At 40.3% G+C, this 19,914-nt stretch overlaps 1 protein-coding gene across 1 annotated transcript in view; it reads right to left on the bottom strand.

The window, feature by feature from the left end:
* Positions 1 to 19,914, bottom strand: part of Pah (phenylalanine hydroxylase) — a 66,092-nt gene that overhangs the window by 42,202 nt on the left and 3,976 nt on the right. The window contains exons 2-3 of the mRNA XM_021174230.2: positions 17,354 to 17,461; positions 4,338 to 4,521 (exon numbers count right to left, since the gene is read on the bottom strand). Coding sequence (XP_021029889.1) covers positions 4,338 to 4,521; positions 17,354 to 17,461 — 292 coding nt within the window. The remainder of the gene's footprint in view (positions 1 to 4,337; positions 4,522 to 17,353; positions 17,462 to 19,914) is intronic.

The raw sequence follows: 19,914 nt of genomic DNA, 5'->3' as shown, positions 1-19,914 counted from the left end.
GAAAAGAGCGACTATACAGAGTCATGCTTGCTTTTCTTTCAAAATCCCTACTTCCGGACCCAGGCTCCTCTCTGCAAATCTACCACTGGAGTCCTGATGGCCAGTCTCTCTCAGCAGGTGTCACCTCAGCATCTGCCATATCCCTAGCAGCTGTTGAGTCACAGATAAGTTCAGTCTAGGTGGGACCAGCCCTATGGGTGAGTAACCACCTGCTTCAAGCAGTAGAGATTACAAAGCAGTAGGATCACAAGATACGTTCAAAATACTACTGGCTATTTCTTTGCTACATACAATTGCCACCCCCATTTTACCCACACATACACACACACATTTGCACACCCACACTTATTTCAAACATTAGCACCCTGCCATCTGAGCAAGGAGGTGAGCAGCCTCCTGAGGCATTAAGTTCACGCAATGTTTAGTGTCTAAGACGTTCAGCAGTGGTTGCAGGGTACCTCTGTAACAAAACATGAGCTTGTTTTACTTTCTCACTGCTAATCTTGAGAGTTACATGACAGAGCATCTGACTCCTTCCAACAAAAGTCCCTTTTCTGTGTCTACCTGGGTGTCTTGTGCCCTTTGCCAGACTGTGAGCTACTTAGGAACAAGCACTCCACTTACTTTTTTTTCCTCCAGCTCCTAACACAGTATCTGACAGACATCAGTTAGGACTTAACATACTTTGGCCCATGACTATACAGACTTTACCCTGCCTTAAACCCAAGTCACAACCTCTATCTGCACTATGTAAAATGTAGTAGTCAGTAGGGCCACATGACCTCCGAGATCATATTCCCACTTCTGAATTGTATGAAGAAAGTATTTGTACAAGCTGGATTGCTGGAACTCCGGTAGTTGTGCCTTTTCTCATAACTGATAATAATGGCAAGAATATAGAACACTTATGAAGCCCCTCAACATCCTCTGCTCTATTTCCAGTGGCTGCTGATGTGATTCCATTAGCTCCATAAGGCCAGGAACTCTTGTTTCTTCTGCTGGATGCAGCTTGAGATCATCAGCCTCAGCAATTTGTCTAAAGTCACACCAAGTGTGCTGTTTCGATTCAAGAAACTGGGCTCTAAATTAATTCTCTAGATCCTCTCCAAGAACCTCCTTTTGGAGCTTCCAGCTCAGGCTGCATGCAGCCCTCCAGCTGGCCTACATACATCTTCCTAGCTCTCCAAGTGGCGCCTGCCTGCCTGCCTGCCTGCCTGCCTGTCAATTGCTTTGATTTCCAACTCCAGAGCCCAGCTGGCCCAGACTCCACCTGCTCCAACCAAAAGCAGAGCTTGCCCCAGGACCCTGCAGGCCCTTTCTTTGTCCAAAGGGCCTGAAATTCCTGCTGGGAGCAGGTGGCCTGAAAAGGAGAGGAAAGCCATCAGCTTGGGAAGAAGATGGAGGAGGCAAAGAAGTCTAAACAAGAGGAATTACAAGGTCCCTCTCAAGACCTGAGCCTATATGATCACTCTGGGCAAGGGCAAGCCAGAATTGGGGAGCTATATCTGAAAGGTGAAGATAGAGAAGACATCTTTAGAGAGTCTTGGAGCTACCTTTCGGGAGCCATTTCTATTTCCTGTTCTACAAGGTGCATTTTGTCTTATTTTAAAGAGTCTCTGCTTTTTAAGTGAAATTTTTATAAATAAATTTCCATTGGCACGTAAGAACTGTACCGATTCTGTATCACACTCAAAGATATGGGTTTGATACCCTGAACAAAGAGAGGAAGGAATGGGTGGATAACTCAGATGGTACAATGTAATATTTTCCATATATATGTAAATTTTATAATGTCCAAATTGGAATAATTATACTTATCCTCCTCAACCATTGATCACTTGGTCAAATGTTTAAAACTGTTTCTTCTATTTTTTTACTTAAAGAGTAGAGCACTTTATTGTTACACTATTGCTATCAGTCATCCTTTTCTACAGCAAAACACCCAGACTTGTTTCTCATGTCTTACTAATGCTTAGTATCTGTACCTGTGCACTAATTCAGCAACAGTGTGTTCTCTACCCAAAGCATTTGGTGTTTGGGAAAGCTACTTTAGATCCTGGGATAGAAAAGGAGTTCATTGAAATTAGGTTCATCTCAACAAGCATGCTCTTAAGTGTCTACCAAAATGCATTGAAAACCTATACATGAATGTTTCTAATATGCTCGTTCATCATAATCCCAAATTGGAGTCAACCAAGATGCCATTAAAATAAGTGAATAGGCAATCTGGGGTTAAGTTAATAATTAGGATATTATTCAAGAGTAAAAATGAAATGATATATAAAGTCAAACGTGAACAAAGCCCATCTAAAATGTTGCTTCTGGAAAAGGCAAAACTACAGGACTGTAAATAAGAGAAAGGAGGTGTGAAGGAGGGGTGGACTACAGGCAATTTTAAGACGCTGGCACTAAGCTGTATGCCATGGTGGTGGCAGACACAGAGCCACCATACATTGGTTAAAACCAATAAAAGTCAACAACACAAAGCAGGTTTTGAATGTGACCATTGGACTTTACTTCCTAGTAATAAATCAAGCACTACTGGCCCATCAATTATTTTTTTTATTTATTAGGTATTTTCTTCATTGACATTTCCAATGCTATCCCAAAAATCCCCCATACCCTCCCACTCCCCTACCCACCCACTCCCACTTCTTGGCCCTGGCGTTCCCCTGTACTGAGGCATATAAAGTTTGCACAACCAATGGGCCTCTCTTTCCACTGATGGCCGGCTAGGCCATCTTCTGATACATATGCAGCTAGAGACACGAGCTCCGGGGTACTGGTTAGTTCATATTGTTGTTCCACCTATAGTGTTGCAGACCCCTCCAAATGCTGACACCATTGCATACACTAGCAAGATTTTGCTGAAAGGATCCTGATATAGCTGTCTCTTGTGAGGCTATGCCGGGGCCTAGCAAACACAAAAGTGGATGCTCACAGTCAGCTATTGGATGGATCACAGGGCCCCCCAATTATTTTTTAAATGTGCTGTATGAATGCAGATTGGTAACAAGGGAAGTACAATACAGAAAAATTCTCTGTACATTTTTTTCACTTTTCTCTAAAATTAAGAATGAATTCTATTCAAAATAGTTTATATGAATATACCTTTCATCCTAAAATAAAAAGCCATCAAGCATCTTGCTTGTTCATATTCTTCATAGGTTACACCTAAGTATAGCAACCCCATATTGCCATTGAGCCAATCCCTACAATATGCTAGACACAATGCTATGATCTTATAACAAAAGCTCCAGGGAAAAACAAAGAAGGGATTTCAAAGTCAGAAACTAAAGGAACGATTTGAACCCAAACTCATCCAGCTCCAAGCCTGTTATACCTATAAGTCTTACAGTAAGTGGATGGTGAAACACTTGTTTTGTTTACAATGCCTATAGTAGTTGTTCACTCCTCAATGGTTACTATATGCCACATATTGTGCTATATTCTGCAGATATAGATGTGAGTAAAAGAGACAAGTGATCCAGTGGAAGAGCAAGATAAATGGATGGAAGATGACAATGAAAATACCAGGATGAACAAACTAAGTGATCTCTGATCCAGGCAGGCTTAGCGTGTTCTAAGAATTTGGAGAGCGCTCTTTTGTTGGGGTAGAGATAACAAAGCATATTGTTTTTACTTTGCATTCATCTAGAAACCACACTGAATGTGATGGTTAATTATCAACTTCACTCACACTGGGAAAGAGTCTCACTGAGGAATTGTCTAGATCAGGTTGGCCCCTGGTCATGTCTTTGGGGGAGAGATTGTTCTGGTCATATTAACTGATGTGGAAAAAAACATCCTAAAAGTGAGCGGCACCATCCCTTAGGTTTGGATCCTGGCTTGTATAAGAGTAGAGAAAAGTAAGCTAATCACTAGGCTTGCATGCACTTATTTTCCCTCTGTTCTTGACTGAATTCTTTGTAAATAATTGCTTCATGTTTCTATCACCTTAACTTCCTCCACAATGATGGACAGTAACCTGCAACCATAAGCTGAAATAAATCTTTTCTCCCCTACATTGCTTTTTGTCATGGTACTTCATCTTACCACCAGCAGAACGATCAGAAGTTCAAGAGCAACCTTGGTTACTTAATGAGCTTGAGATCACTCTGGGCTACACAATATCTTGTCTTTTAAACATATTCAGTGAGTGTAAGAAACAGCTACACTGAGGTAGAGGGAAAGAGATAACTATGTACCTGTTATGCTAGGCTTTGTCTAGGTCCTTAGCTTAGTTTCTCTCCATTATGCCCACGTTGTTATGTATGCTATTCTTAAATGAAGACAGTGTGGTAATGTTTAGGTCACGAGATTCTTCAGACTCTCACCTGTGTTCTTTTCCTTGTCTCGGGAAAGCTCATGGACAGTGGCACCAATGTCGTTCCTCAGGCTCTTGATGATGCTGCCCAGGACAGGCTTGCTACGCTTATCCAGATAGGTGAAAAACTCATACTCATCTTTGTTTAAACGAGAAGGTCTGGATTCAATGTGGGTCAGGTTGATATCATTCTCCTGAAAGAGAAAATTATAGGTGTGAGAGTCTGGTGTTCAGTATTACCACAGTCCAAATATACAGAGCCAAAACAACTAGAGTTGAAGAGCAGGGTTTAAAAACATTTTGTATTACATGAGAATAAGGAAGCCCTTAAATATTTAGCCTCTGTTTTACCTTCTGCAAAACCAAGCGCCAACTGACAAGAGATAGGAAGAATGAGTCAAGTGCATCCAAGCCTAATCACACGGAAATCTAGTAACAACCTACAGTCGCCTGTGTAAGGCTTGGGTTTGGATCAAATGTCTAAGACAATAGTTGTGAAGGTATGGAATGGGAAAGCCTCCCTTCCACCCAATGAAATGCCACAGAAACTCAATAAATCATATAGATACAACATTGTTTTGCTTGAATATAATCCCCAGGGCACAAGCTCTGCATTCATCATCTCTAAATTGTATCATCTATGAAATGCTAGCTATTTTATTTTCAGGCTTCTGCATAGCCTCAGTTTCCCCATCTACACATGGGTGGTCTCATTAATACCTGCACCATGAGCTCTTCCAGGGTCTTGGACAAGTTAATACATACATACACTCTGATGGGTGCAACATAATTTGTAGAACTACTATTAATATCATCATATGTTATATAACTATATAAGATATATTATCTGTATTATATATGAAAATGCATGTACATATGCATATACATATATAACTTATATAAATACATATTTAGTAGTCACTAAATGCCAATCACAACACAGACCTAGATGTTTTTTTCTTTCTAAAGTTTACATTCAAGTTGAGGTAATAAAGACAGCAGCCATAAAAGGCAATTAACTTAAATATTATTTTATAATGTCAGGAGATAAAAATAAATACAAGGCAGGACAGACGAAATGGATGAACTGCCCTGGGGTAGCATTAGGATACAGTCTAGTATTTAAGAGGATCTGCACATGAGGTTTTCTTGAAAAAACAAACCATATGCACATTCTAAAGGAGTTAACAGACAGGATGACCCCATGGGGATGGTGGATGGGATTGTCCTAGAAGAAGTAATAAAAGAAGTCTGATACGTTGGAATAGCCACAAAAGATGAAGGACAGCTAGACAAATTATTTGAATGAGTCTGGCCTTGATTCTGAAATTTTTAGGGGTCTTTATGAAGTTTTAAGCAGACAGAAAACCGGATCTCACGGTATTAGCATGATCAATCTGTGTTGAGAATAACCCTTGTAGACCTGACAGAACCACTAAGTTCTGCCGCAAAGTTGCTTCTGAAATCCCATATGATGGTGGGTCTAACTATGGTGGCAAGTGTGACAGTGTCAGGAGTCACAGGCTGATATTTCATGTCATGAGCTCAAAGGTTAAAACTATAAGGACTATGAGAGGAATTTGTAGATAACAAAATGGGAAAGGGATCAGTAGGTCCTATTTCATCATCTGTTTTGAAACACTGTGCAGCTGAGTGAGAAATCAGAATTCCTAAGGGGCAAGCACATACACAAAAATCTCCATAGAGTTTCTTCTTTGAATAATAAAAAAAAACTATAGCAAAGCTAGAGAGATGAACAAATACTTCTTATTTGTCATTAGCCACATCTACCATAGCTGTGGATCTCAGAGATAAAAACAAGTCATCAGACTTGGCAGAAAATGCCTTTACCTGCAGATTCAATCTGCCAGCGGACCCATTATACAATTTCTCAGCACTTGCTAGAGTACACTATCTAGACGTGCCTTGATTTCTACAACCAGTGTTTTAGTGACTGGCAAGTGACTTTCCTCATATGCTTTGCCACTAGAAGCAATGACTGGCATTGTCTGCATGCTTGTCCCTGATTACCCAAATGATTTCCCAAATTAAATGCCTTGGGGCCTCCATGGTGAGCCAGAAAGTATTCACCCCTTAAAGTTTCTGTATCTTACCCCACTGCTCTCAAAGGGGCAACATCATCTGTTCTACCCTCCATGAGAGAACCTATATTCTTTACCAGTTCCAACTATCAGGATTCCCAATGTTGTTTATTTTCTTAACCCGATATATAAAAATAGTTAATAATTCATTATTGAAACTTTTACTCAATTGCTGATAATAATAACATCTTTTCCTGTCATTATTAGCCATTTTTTCTCTTTTGTGATTCATGACTTTTTTCATAATAAAGCTACTTTTTTTCTGATCAGTAATACTTGTGTATAGATTGATATTAATTCTATTGTGTATTATTTTTTTATGATAATACTATCCTTGTCTATTTTTAAATATCTTCACACAAACAATTTTTAAGCAGTCTTAAAGGATGTGGGGAAACAGGAAATGAGAACAACTAGTTTGGGGGGATGCTCCTTGCAGTGCGTTCTCAGATAAAGGAACCTTGTTCTGTTTTGCTGCCTGAGTCCTAGATATCCCTTCCTCTGTGTCTAGAGAGCTCCTAAGCCAAGTTCTGTGGGTTTCTCTGGTTTCTTTTGACTTCTTAAGGGTCAGGTGAAGGATCACCAGAGCATGAGCAATCACAAGACCAGAGGTCTTATTTTCCCAAGTTCATTCCCTACAGCAGCACTTATTTGAAAAAGGCAGAGCTCAAATGTCTCACTTACTCCTGGATTGCCTTTTGGAGAAACGAAAAGTGTCTTGGTTATTGATCTATTTTTAATATTGACAATTCTTCAAAATACTGGCACTTTAAATTGGTTCAGAAGAAGAAATGGACTAAAAAACAAATGTTGGACTTTGTGAAGCCTAACAAAACACACTGAACTCCAGCATAAAGAAATAACCTTGTAATCATTATACAATTTCCCAAGCAGAGAAGCTTGCCTGACAAATCAAAACCCCTATGTCCACATTCACCTAAAAAGCTGTGACCTGCTTTATAAATGTCATAAAAACACCAAAGCATGGCCTACTTACTACAGCTTCTCCTCAACTTGTTTTTAGATGGTGATCATTTAGCTCACGTGGCTCTTAACACACTGAGTGGTTTGCATAAGAACAGTTGCACAGACTCATATATTTGAATGTTTAGTCTTCAGGGAATGGAACTGTTTGAAAGGATTAGAAGGATTCGGAGGTGAGGCTTTGTTGGAGTAGATGTGGTTTTGTTGGAAGAGATATGTCACAGGATGTGGGCTTTGATGTTTCAAAAGCCCACACCAGGCCCAGGTTCTCCCTCTGGGCCTTCATTTCATGATGTAGCTGTCAGCTACTGATCCAGCGTATGCTGCCATGTTCCCTGCCATGATGATATTAGACCAAACCTCTGAAACCTTATGCAAGCTTCTAACTAAATGCTTTCTTTCATAAGAGCTGCTTTAGTCATGGTGTCTCTTCATGCCAAATAACAGTGACTAAGACACACACACAAACACCTGCCTATAGAATCACTTACATGGGCTCCCAAATTTTAAAAATACTTCAAAAAACATATGCTTTTCACTATGACTGATTCCACCAGTACAGCTATGTTAGTGTTCACTAAGTAGAAAGCCAGGACACATCATGAATTCATAACTAAAAATATACCAATATTCAAATGGACAAAACTTGTACTGCAGGTGCAGGAACTTGAATAGATCCAAAACTTAAAATAAAATTCACCCTTTTTGTGGTTGAAGCAATGTAAGTCCAGTTATAAACGATGCAATGCTGAGGAGAACATATGTCACCACAATGGTGATAGCTCCTCCTCTCAAATACCACCTATGAAGGTCATTTATGGGCCCTTCTCTTTGGTCTTTGAGGAAATTAAGGAAGAGAAACAATAAAATCATAGATGAAAAAGCTCTGTTGTGAAGAACAGAGGAAGAAAGCACACGATTCACAGAAAAGTCATTTTTCTTTTGAAAATACTGCCTTTTCTTCCAGGGATACAGTAAGCTCTCTTAAAATGTTGACTTTTTTCATTATCATTAATATGACATCAAACACAAAAGCATCAGAATCTCTGGGTACAAGGAACAGAATAATGAACCTGACACATGCTCTCTTTCTGCCGAGTCTTCTTTGTGTCCCCTAAGGCACCAGGATGTTACCACTGGTTACAGCTTCCCTTAAATGATTCTGTGCATATGTGTATGATTGTGGGTCTTAGTCACTGTTCTATTACTATGAAGAGGCATCATGACCAATGCAACTCTTATAAAAGAAGGCATTTAAATTAGAAGCTCGCTTATGGTTTCAGAGGTTTGGGAGCATATGCTGTAACAGCAGCTGAGAGCTATATCCTGATCTGCAGACAGAGAGAACCCTGACCTGGTGTGGGAAACATCAAAACCCCAAGCAGAACAGAGAAATCCTGCAGAGGGAGGACCAGAGAGACAGCCAAAACTCAAAAGCTACTATGAGCAAACAGAGGCCATTTCCTAAACAAAGTGAAAAGCAAAGTCATGATTCTTGGCTTAGGAAGAAAGAATTTGTGAACCCTCCCTGGGGTCACATCCCCTCCCCTATTTACTTCTGTTAAAATTTAAGAGGCAATCAAGGTCTGTACTGTATAGAGCAAAGTGGGGAGGGTCTGTGAGTCATGAGGGGATGGGGAAACGTGATCAAAATATACTGCATGATAAAAATTAATAAATAATGGCAAGAAAATTTATGTATGTGGCAAAAATCAGAGAAAGGGATCCAGTAAAGCCAAGAACCAAGGTGAGCTCATGTATTTGTCTAACCATTTGAGAAGGTACAAAGACAGAAGAGAGAACATGTGTGTGCACATGGTAGAAGAAATGCCAGAAGGCAAACCACACTTTAGGGCAACTTGACCACCCACCCATAAGACATCCCTGGAAGTAGCCTCTTTCTCCAAGAAGCTCTTTGTACTCCAGAAGTGGTAGGTAGCATACTAGGGAGGTAGAGGCAGGAGGCCCCTGTATGAAGCCAACCTGCTCTACATGAGCCCCAGGACAGCTAAAGCTATCTAATGAGACACCATCCCAATAAAAAACAAAAGGAGAAGAGAAAGGAAGAGAAGATGGGGAAGGAGGAGGGGAGAATAAGAGGAAAAGGAGGAGGAAGAGATGAGGGAGAAAGAGGAGGAAGAGGAGGAGGAAGAAGAAGAGGAGGAAGAGGGGGGAGAAGAGAAGAAGGGGAAGCAGTACCAGCTCCTTGCTTTGGGAATAACCACAAAACAACAGTTTATACAGAATGACTTCATTTGTTATAATACTGGAAATCTAACTCAGGAAAAAAAAATTCACAAAGTCTTTCAACCAAATTTTGTAATCTAACTAAACACTCTCATCTGGGAAATGGTTAAATGGATCATAGCACAATCATCCAATAAAATCCTATAAAGCAAGTAACAACAGCTTTCATAACACAAGTTAACAATGATAACTCCATTCGTATTGCCTGGTAGCCAGGAGTCTAAGTGCTATAGCCACCAAGGAGGGATGACTAGCTCACTTCAGTGACTCCATCGTCTATAGAACCTAACAACAGAATCTACATCCAACAGTGGAGGGGTGGCAGGAGTGTGTTCCCTGGACGAGAGTAGGGCACAGGAAATCTGCATAATAAATGTAGACAGTTTCCTTTCAATTGTTTCTAAAAGATTAATCATATCCACGAAAGTGGAGTATAAATTCAGAAGCAATATCCAGCTGAGCCTCTCCAGATGTTGGCAACTTGCTTGTCCTGAAGCTCTTCGATGCCACCAATTAAACAGTCTAGATGAGGCCGCTGGAGAATGACCGAGATGGCCTCGCACAACTCAGGTTTGTGTGGATATTTTTCTTTGCTTATTCCCAGCCATTGAATCCCCTTCTCCCAACCTGGACTGCCTGGTTGGGCCTCAGTGAGAGAGGATGTGCAGAGTCCCGCTGAGACTTTATGTCCCGGATAGGATGGTACCCAAGGGGGGGCTCCCTATCTCTGAGGAGAAGGGGCAGGGCTATTGGGGGGAAGGGATTTGTAAGAGTGGGATTGAGAAGAGAGGGGAAAGGAGGCTGTGATCAGGATGCAAAGCTAATAAAAAATAAATTACTGGAGAAATGAAACAAAAAACCAAATAAATATGGGCTACATTGGTATGCATTCTGATGTAGTTACCAGCTGAAGTCTACAAGGCCAAAGAGAAAAAAAAATGGTTCCTTTATGAGGTGGTGGCTTTGAAGTTGAATGGAAGGTACATAATCCCGACTAATCCAAGAGGGGCCTACACACATACTACAGGCCTTTCTTTCTCTGAGAAGCCTGCATGCTTTAGTATGTTCTACTAGGAGCCAAGTCAAGAAAGTGTCCACTTTCATCAGGCCAGAGGACAAGGTGATCTAGTCTGACCCTTAGCATTCTAGTCTAGAGACTGCACATCACTGTGAGTCTCTCCTTAGTCCTCTGAGTATTTAGTAAGAGTTGGCTAATTATCCAGTTGTATGACTGCCATGCTATATGTATTGAGGGTTGGGGCTGCTCATTAAGCCTAGAGTCATTATAAGGCTATTTAATAAGAAAAGTCTCAGTAGATAGGTGATTAACCCCACATGAAATACTTTTCTCTCTCAGACCAATATTAAGAATATAGATTTTTACCTTCTGGAAAAAAAAATAAAACAAAACCTAAAAGTGTATTTAGAGCACAGTTTTTACTCTGATGTTGTTCTTTGGGGGTTTAACTTAACAGAAGGGATACTTGAGATGAGCGCCTCCCATTGTCCTCCATTTTAAAGAATCACTTGTAAATGATGTGAAGTATATTCCCCTTATTTCTTTTTTTTTTTTTTTTTGGTTTTTCGAGACAGGGTTTCTCTGTGTAGCCCTGGCTGTCCTGGAACTCACTTTGTAGACCAGGCTGGCCTCGAACCCAGAAATCTGCCTGCCTCTGCCTCCCGAGTGCTGGGATTAAAGGCGTGCGCCACCATGCCCGGCCTCCCCTTATTTCTACTCATTGAGGTCTTGACACTAACAAATATCTAGAAGTCTCCTTCCATGGACAACCTCAAACAGGTGAGTATTCCCATATAGAGTCTTTTCCTTTCCAACCAAATGAACCTCAGTCTTCGACTGGTTTTCCTATATCCAAGAATTTAAGAGTTCTTTAGGCTACAGTACACAGCAACAATTTTTGAAAAAAAAAATTGTTAATTGAGAACTTACTCTATGACAGTTGCTGTTATAATTAGTTTTCACAAATGATCTGGTTTGATTTTTGTGGAAACCCTATTGGTGAAGGTTTACCACTACCTTCCCCTTGAAACTGGGGAAACTAAGCCAAGAAGTTAAAAGCTCCCTTTAGCCCATCCCGATAACAAGTGGATCAACTGAGTTTGGTTCTAAACAATAAACTCTTTACTTTGGTTCTATTCCTCAGTGCCACAAATTGCTGAATGGCAGTTTTTCCAAACTGAAAGATTCTATCTAGGAGGGAACAGGAGGCTCTGGAAACTCTAGAGGGAAACAAAGAGTCACATGACCTGGAAAGTGAAAACTCAGAAGATTCTAAAAGGTCCCCCTCAGGTTTATAGCATCCACTGTGCTAGGAGAGTGCTCTGACCTACTTGGTTGCAAAGAGCCTAGTATCCTGGACCAGTGAATCACCACCAAGTTTTGCAGGGAGCTCCAGGATTGTAAGTTTTGAGAGCTGTCACTCATATGATTTGCCCAGGATGGTTTTTGCTTGGTTATGCAATGGCTTGACTGCTTTTTTTTTTAAATCATTCCTGCTTTCCTGCTCCCGTAACTAACACCTCACCCATACTTGATATAGTGACCCCAACAAAATTCCTTTGTTGCAGTCTTTACTTTGGTCTGTTATGTGCTGAGTGGTCTGCATTGTCTATGTGCCTTATGTCTCTCCAGGAAAAGTCTTTCACACCACACATGCTGTTGCTGATAGTTTAGAGCTCAAAACTTAAGCCACCACAATACTGAAACCTAGATGTTAAGAAGGTACCATGGTCAAATGTGTTTAAGAAATATAAAGTGTGGCCACATTGAGTGGGTCTTCCCACTGCAGGCTTCCTGGTCATTCAAGTGTCTGTGTGTGCACTATGACTCTCCAAAATCCAGATGTAGAATGGATTGTCAGAATGCTTTTTTAACAATATAGAATTTGCTAGAATGTTTTTTTAAAGACCATATTGCCTTATTGTACAGTTGAGATTTTTTTCATTAGCTCTGTTATTTACTCTTTTAAGTTTCACTTTTTATGTCCAGAAACTTTGTCAGAACATGATGGTGTAATAAACGATAGAAACACACAGATGCACAGTGACCTCAGCACCTTCCCCTCTTCCTTCCTCTGCCAAGCTCCCTTTGTTTGGCAGAAGGGTGAGTGTTACAGACAGATCATGGACTTGGAAGCCTGGGGTTCAGGGTTTTAAACCCACTTCTGCCTGCACATTCCCTGACTTATCTTCAGAGAATTGTTCAACATTTCTTGGAGCCACAGCTCCCTCCTCCATACAGTAAAAGAATGGCTTCCACCTCTGAGTTTCATGGATATCAAATCAAGAGCCTGATTTATGCCTGGCATATATGTGTGGTGCCATGTGTAGAAGAATTTGCTTTCTTGATTAACTTGATCACTTGGAGTTATAGTACTATGAATTTTATCAGGCTGTTAATAAGGGTATAAAAGCTGTACCAGGATGGGGAGTTTCCATGATAGCTGCTGAGGGTGTTTGGGGGGAAAATCAATATACACTAATAACAGTCTTCCACCAACCAATCAGCATGCTGAGCACCATAACTTCCTCTGCAGGATGGGTACAGTGAGATCCTCAAGGAATTGAGATCTGGATAATGTATCAAAGAATTCATGGAGAGTTCATATATGCATGTACACACACACATACACACACAAACATGCACAAACATGCACACACACACACACACACACACACACCCCTTAGGTGCACTTCATCCAGTTCTGCTTGTGGTTTGTTTATTATATTGTCAACAGTTTCTTCATTTATTATTATTATTTAATCCATTAACTAACTCAGTCCCAAGAGGCAACTGCTCAAGAATATGTGATTCCCTGATACAAAGGCTAAGCAAGTGCACTGGAGTATTTTACAAGATCATCCTTTTCAGGAGCAGTTTGTCCCTCAGAAAACACCTTTTTTTTTTTCCCTCGCCACTACCTTCTACTTGCTATTAGGCATTCATTTACCCACAACTATCATCACCACTTTAGAAAACTGGGTTTTAAGTTCTAAATACACTCCCTTTTCTAGAGCAGGTTTCGATATCCGAAATGGAGCCATAGGGCTGAAGGTGTCTCTCAGCATTACAGCGCTTGCCTGCCAGGTGAAACACTCTGGATTTTATACATAGTACGAAGCCATTGTTATTGATATTGTGTTAATTGCATCTAATGTCATATATTGATGGCTGATCTTCATTATCAACTTGATTGGATTCTCTCTTTTTTTTTTTTTTTTTAGTAGTTGGATAATACCTGGAAATTTTATTGTATACATTAAACATGTACAATATGGGGCTTTGGAAGTACTGATAGTGAAAATATTTTCTTTTTTTGTTTTTTTTGTTTTGTTTTGTTTTGTTTTGTTTTGTTTTTTGATTTTTAATATTTTTATTACATATTTTCCTCAATTACATTTCCAATGCTATCCCAAAAGTCCCCCATAGCGCCCCCCACTTCCCTACCCACCCATTCCCATTTTTTTGGCCCTGGCATTCCCCTATATTGGGGCATATAAAGTTTGCAAGTCCAATGGGCCTCTCTTTCCATTGATGGCCGACTAGGCCATCTTTCGATACATATGCAGCTAGAGACAAGAGCTCCGGGGTTCTGGTTAGTACATCATGTTGTTCCAACAATAGGGTTGCAGATCCCTTTAGCTCCTTGGGTACTTTCTCTAGCTTCTCCATTGGGAGCCCTGTGATACATCCAATAGCTGACTGTGAACATCCACTCCTGTGTTTGCTAGGCCCCGGCATCGTCTCACAAGAGACAGCTATATTTGGGTCCTTTCAGCAAAATCTTGCTAGTGTATGCAATGGTGTCAGCGTTTAGAAGCTGATTATGGGATGGATCCCTGGATACGGCAGTCTTTAGATGGTCCATCCTTTCATCACAGCTACGAACTTTGTCTCTGTAACTCCTTCCCTGGGTGTTTTGTTCCCAATTCTAAGAAGGTGCACAGTGTCCACCCTTTGGTCTTCATTCTTCTTGAGTTTCATGCGTTTAGCAAATTGTATCTTATATCTTGGGTATCCTAAGTTTTGGGCTAATATCCACTTATCAGTGAATACATATTGTGTGAGTTCTTTTGTGATTGTGTTACTTCACTCAAGATGATGCCCTCCAGGTCCATCCATTTGGCTAGGAATTTCATAAATTCATTCTTTTTAATAGCTGAGTAGTACTCCATTGTGTAAATGTACCATAATTTCTGTATCCATTCCTCTGTTGAGGGACATCTGGGTTCTTTCCAGCTTCTGGCTATTATAAAAAGGGCTGCTATGAACATAGTGGAGCATGTGTCCTTTTTACCGGTTGAGACATCTTCTGGATATATGCCCAGGAGAGGTATTGCTGGATCCTCCGGTAGTACTATGTCCAATTTTCTGAGGAACCGCCAGACTGATTTCCAGAGTGGTTGTACAAGCTTGCAATCCCACCAACAATGGAGGAGTGTTCCTCTTTCTCCACATCCTCGCCAGCATCTGCTGTCACCTGAATTTTTGATCTTAGCCATTCTGACTGGTGTGAGGTGGAATCTCAGGGTTGTTTTGATTTGCATTTCCCTGATGATTAAGGATGTTGAACATTTTTTCAGGTGTTTCTCTGCCATTCGGTATTCCTCAGGTGAGAATTCTTTGTTCAGTTCTGAGCCCCATTTTTTAATGGGGTTATTTGACTTTCTGGAGTCCACCTTCTTGAGTTCTTTATATATATTGAATATTAGTCCCTTATCTGATTTAGGATAGGTGAAGATCCTTTCCCAATCTGTTGGTGGTTTTTTTGTCTTATTGATGGTGTCTTTAGCCTTGCAGAAGCTTTGTAGTTTCATGAGGTCCCACTTGTCAATTCTCGATCTTACAGCACAAGCCATTACTGTTCTATTCAGGAATTTTTCCCCTGTGCCCATATCTTCAAGGCTTTTCCCCACTTTCTCCTCTATAAGTTTCAGTGTCTCTGGTTTTATGTGAAGTTCCTTGATCCACTTAGACTTGACCTTAGTACAAGGAGATAGGAATGGATCGATTCGCATTCTTCTACATGTTAACAACAAGTTGTGCCAGCACCATTTGTTGAAAATGCTGTCTTTCTTCCACTGGATGTTTTTAGCTCCCTTGTCGAAGATCAAGTGACCATAGGTGTGTGGGTTCATTTCTGGGTCTTCAATTCTATTCCATTGGTCTATTTGTCTGTCACTATACCAGTACCATGCAGTTTTTATCACAATTGCTCTGTAGTAGAGCTTTAGGTCCGGCATGGTGATTCCACCAGAGGTTCTTTTATCCTTGAGAAGAGTTTTTGCTATCCTAGGTTTTTTGTTATTCCAGATGAATTTGCAGATTGAACTTTCTAATTCGTTGAAGAATTGATTTGGAATTTTGATGGGGATTGCATTGAATCTGTAGATTGCTTTTGGCAAGATAGCCATTTTTACAATGTTGATCCTGCCAATCCATGAGCATGGGAGATCTTTCCATCTTCTGAGATCTTCTAGAATTTCTTTCTTCAGAGACTTGAAGTTTTTATTATACAGATCTTTCACTTCCTTAGTTAGAGTCACGCCAAGATATTTTATATTATTTGTGACTATTGAGAAGGGTGTTGTTTCCCTAATTTCTTTCTCAGCCTGTTTATTCTTTGTGTAGAGAAAGGCCATTGATTTGTTTGAGTTAATTTTATATCCAGCTACTTCACCGAAGCTGTTTATCAGGCTTAGGAGTTCTCTGGTGGAATTTTTAGGGTCACTTATATATACTATCATATCATCTGCAAAGAGTGATATTTTGACTTCATCTTTTCCAATTTGTATCCCCTTGATCTCCTTTTGTTGTCGAATTGCTCTGGCTAGGACTTCAAGTACAATGTTGAATAGGTATGGGGAGAGTGGACAGCCTTGTCTAGTTCCTGATTTTAGTGGGATTGCTTCAAGCTTCTCACCATTTATTTTGATGTTGGGTACTGGTTTGCTGTCTTTCTACAAATTCTTACAATGCTTCCCTGTCTTTGTTCACAATGGCCTAGAAAACAAACATCTGGATGTGTTTGTGAAGGTATGTCTGCAAGTCATAGGCTTTGAGGGGATAACCTACTTACTTTTATTCAGCTAAATTGACATAATATTAAACCAATACCTAATAACTTATCACTACAATGCCTACAGATCAGTGTATCTCTCAACTATTATCAGATAAACTTCTGTTTGTGGTAGATGGTGGTTAATAGAAGCCCACAGCTGGTCAAGTTTTTGAGAAAAGGGGACTAACATGCTCAACCTTAAATGAGTCATACGTATCACACCCCTCCTTGGAAGTTGCCAGGGTCATTGCAGAAGAACTGGGACAACTGTAAGAGCCAAAGGATCGATGACTAAAGCAAAACAGTATTTTCCAGACCTAGCAGTGCAATTATGCATATGAACTCAAAACAGTTGTGATAGCAGGCAGAAGACCTGTGCAAGCTCAAGCCAGACAAAACTACACTATAGAAAGTGGAGGTAGACCAGAAGTGCCACTCTTAGCTGAGGCACTATTGTCATATAATTGCTGGTAGAGGAGGGGAGGTTTTTTTTGGGGGGGTGGGTGTGGTCCTGGCAAATCAACAAAGTTGGATGTTAAGGGTAGAGAAGAAGAAATAGATCAAGCAGAAATCAGAGGAAGGCTGAATGTGATCAAAATATGTTACACACTTACCTCAAATAAGCGCAGGACCTTGGCTAGGGCACCAACTTCCTCTTTGAGTGAGAATATCAGAGATACAGCACCATTTTGATTGGAGTTGTCTTCGATGTAACTTGTTTCCTACATAATTAGATCACTTGGTTAAAATGTTTTTCACAGCTTAGCAATTATTCCCTTGAAACCTCTCAAGAAGAGGCGAGCATAACCTTTTTCTGCTCCTTAAGCTTTGGAACACAGTGAACCACGTGTATTCTACAGGGAAGTCAGTGTGATCAGAAATAAGAAAGTTGAAAACAATGAGAGGATGAGTCACGCCTCCTAATTGAAAGCTAATTGAAAGTTAGCTTTCAATTTATAGAACCTTAAATTATGCATTGATGTCACTAGTCACTGACAAAAATCAACATTTTTTTAATGAGCACCCTAATACCAGACCCTATCCCATATCTGAAAGGATATAAATCTGAATTATGATAAATGCGCCCACACTTTGAGTGCTAAAATTCTGACCATCAGACACATGTACAAAAAGTCAGGAGATTCTTAGAGGAAGAGCAAGTGATGCAAAAAAAAATCTCCTTAAAAAGACACTGGGAGACAAAATATAAAAAGCATTAAAAACGGGACATTCGTAGGCTGTGGATCCAAGACCTGGGTGCTATTCTTTCTCATCCATTTACCGCCTGAACCATTCTGAGAAGATCACTTTACTCATGTTCTCAATGCTTCGTTTACCTCATCACCTCGAAATAATAGTAAGAATTAGTCCTGGCCAAATAATATCCAAGTGTTGGGGAAATAAAAGAAAATATATGTTTAAATAGAATATTAGGGTTATTTGTAAAATGATAAAAATATTATTGCACATATGTTAATGGTCTTTTGTGTTTTAGCAAAAAGCATCAAGTTGTCCCATGTGTAGCAATAGGTGATAGCTCATTGCTGAAATGAGTCACAAGAACACATCGATACTAAGCTATCAGAAAATGGGTGCCTTCAATAAGGGAAAAAACTAAGCCAGAATACGTGTGGGCATTCTAAAGTTTGCCAAGACATTTTCTTAAATTTTAAAATAATACACGACATTCTGTATGTACCCACCAATGCACAGCATGTCCCCCAAAAGGAGTAGAAAATGTGAAGATCAATTACTCTCTTGTAAGCAAGTTAATTAAGTTAGTGGTGTGGATGGTCCATCATCTCAGGGACAGGAGGCAATGGTGGGAAGATTCTAGTCAGGGACTCAGAATAATGGGCTTGAGAACACTGAAGACTCTTAGGACAAAAATATTTAAGTTCAGAAAATTTATAGTTTCCTTCCAGAACCTTATAATAAAGCTGGAAGTACCAAATTTATCAGCAAGTTAGAATTATAGGAAGCTTCAAAATAAATTAGACATTTGTCCCTACCTGGACTATGTTATCATCTATCTTCTAAAAATAGCAATGTGTAGGGGCTGAAAGATGGCTCCGTGGTTAAGAGCACCTGTTGCCCTTACAAAGGACCTTGATTCAATTCCCAATATCTACATGGTGGCTAACAACCATCTGTAACTCCAGTTCCAGGGATCTAGAGCCTCCAGTGACCTCTATGGGCTCCTGCTTGCACACACTTGGGCACATATAAATACACATAAAGTAAATAAATATTTTTTAAAGAAAAACACTATATTATTTTTTAAAGACTTTGATTTTAATCAAGGTCCTCATTTGATTTGAACAATCTCATTTAACTTTGAAAGCAGTCTAGGAAATGGGTTTTGTTAGGTAACAAGTCCACTCTTTCATTGATGGCAGGATTCAGGCTTAGAGACGCCAAGGAACTGGGTTAGAGAGAGAATTTAGGTGGAGACCTCAAGGCCAATCACTGGACTGAGCATGGGGTTCCCAATGGAGGAGTTAGAGAAAGAACCAAAGGGGCTGAAGGGGTTTGCAACCCATAGGAAGAACAACAATATCAACCAACCAGATCCCCCAGGGCTCCCAGGAACTAAACCACCAACCAAAGACTACACATGGAGGGACCCGTGGCTCCAGCCACATTTGTAACAGAGGATGACCCTGTCATATGTCAATGGGAAGAGAGCCCTTGGTCCTGTGAAGGCTCTATGCCCCAGTGTAGGGGAATGCCAGGGCAGAGACGTGGGAGTGGGTGGATGTGCGCCCTTACAGAAACAGGGGGAGGGAGGATGGGATAGGGGTTTTCCTGAGGGAAAACCAAGACAGGGGATACCATTTGAAATATAAATAAATGAAGTTCCAATAAAAAAAAGAGAGAGCGCTAACTCAGACATGTGATTTTAGTCCCAAGATTTAGGAGATAGAGCCAGGTGGATCCCTGGAGCTCCCTGGCCATTCAGGCTATCTGTGTGGCAAGTTCCAGACCACAGAGACAACTGTCTCAATAAATATGATAGAAGGTGCCAAAGAAATGAAGATCAAAGTTGCCCTTCGGCTCATATATATTTTTACAACTGCATTCACATGAATTCTCTCTCTTTTTCTCTCATTCTCTCTCTCTCTCTCTCTCTCTCTCTCTCTCTCTCTCTCTCTCTCTCTCTCTCTCTCTCTCT

The sequence above is a fragment of the Mus caroli genome, chromosome 10, assembly GCF_900094665.2.
Source record: "Mus caroli chromosome 10, CAROLI_EIJ_v1.1, whole genome shotgun sequence".
NCBI lineage: Eukaryota > Metazoa > Chordata > Mammalia > Rodentia > Muridae > Mus > Mus caroli.
This window is presented reverse-complemented; position numbering and strand designations above follow the sequence as displayed.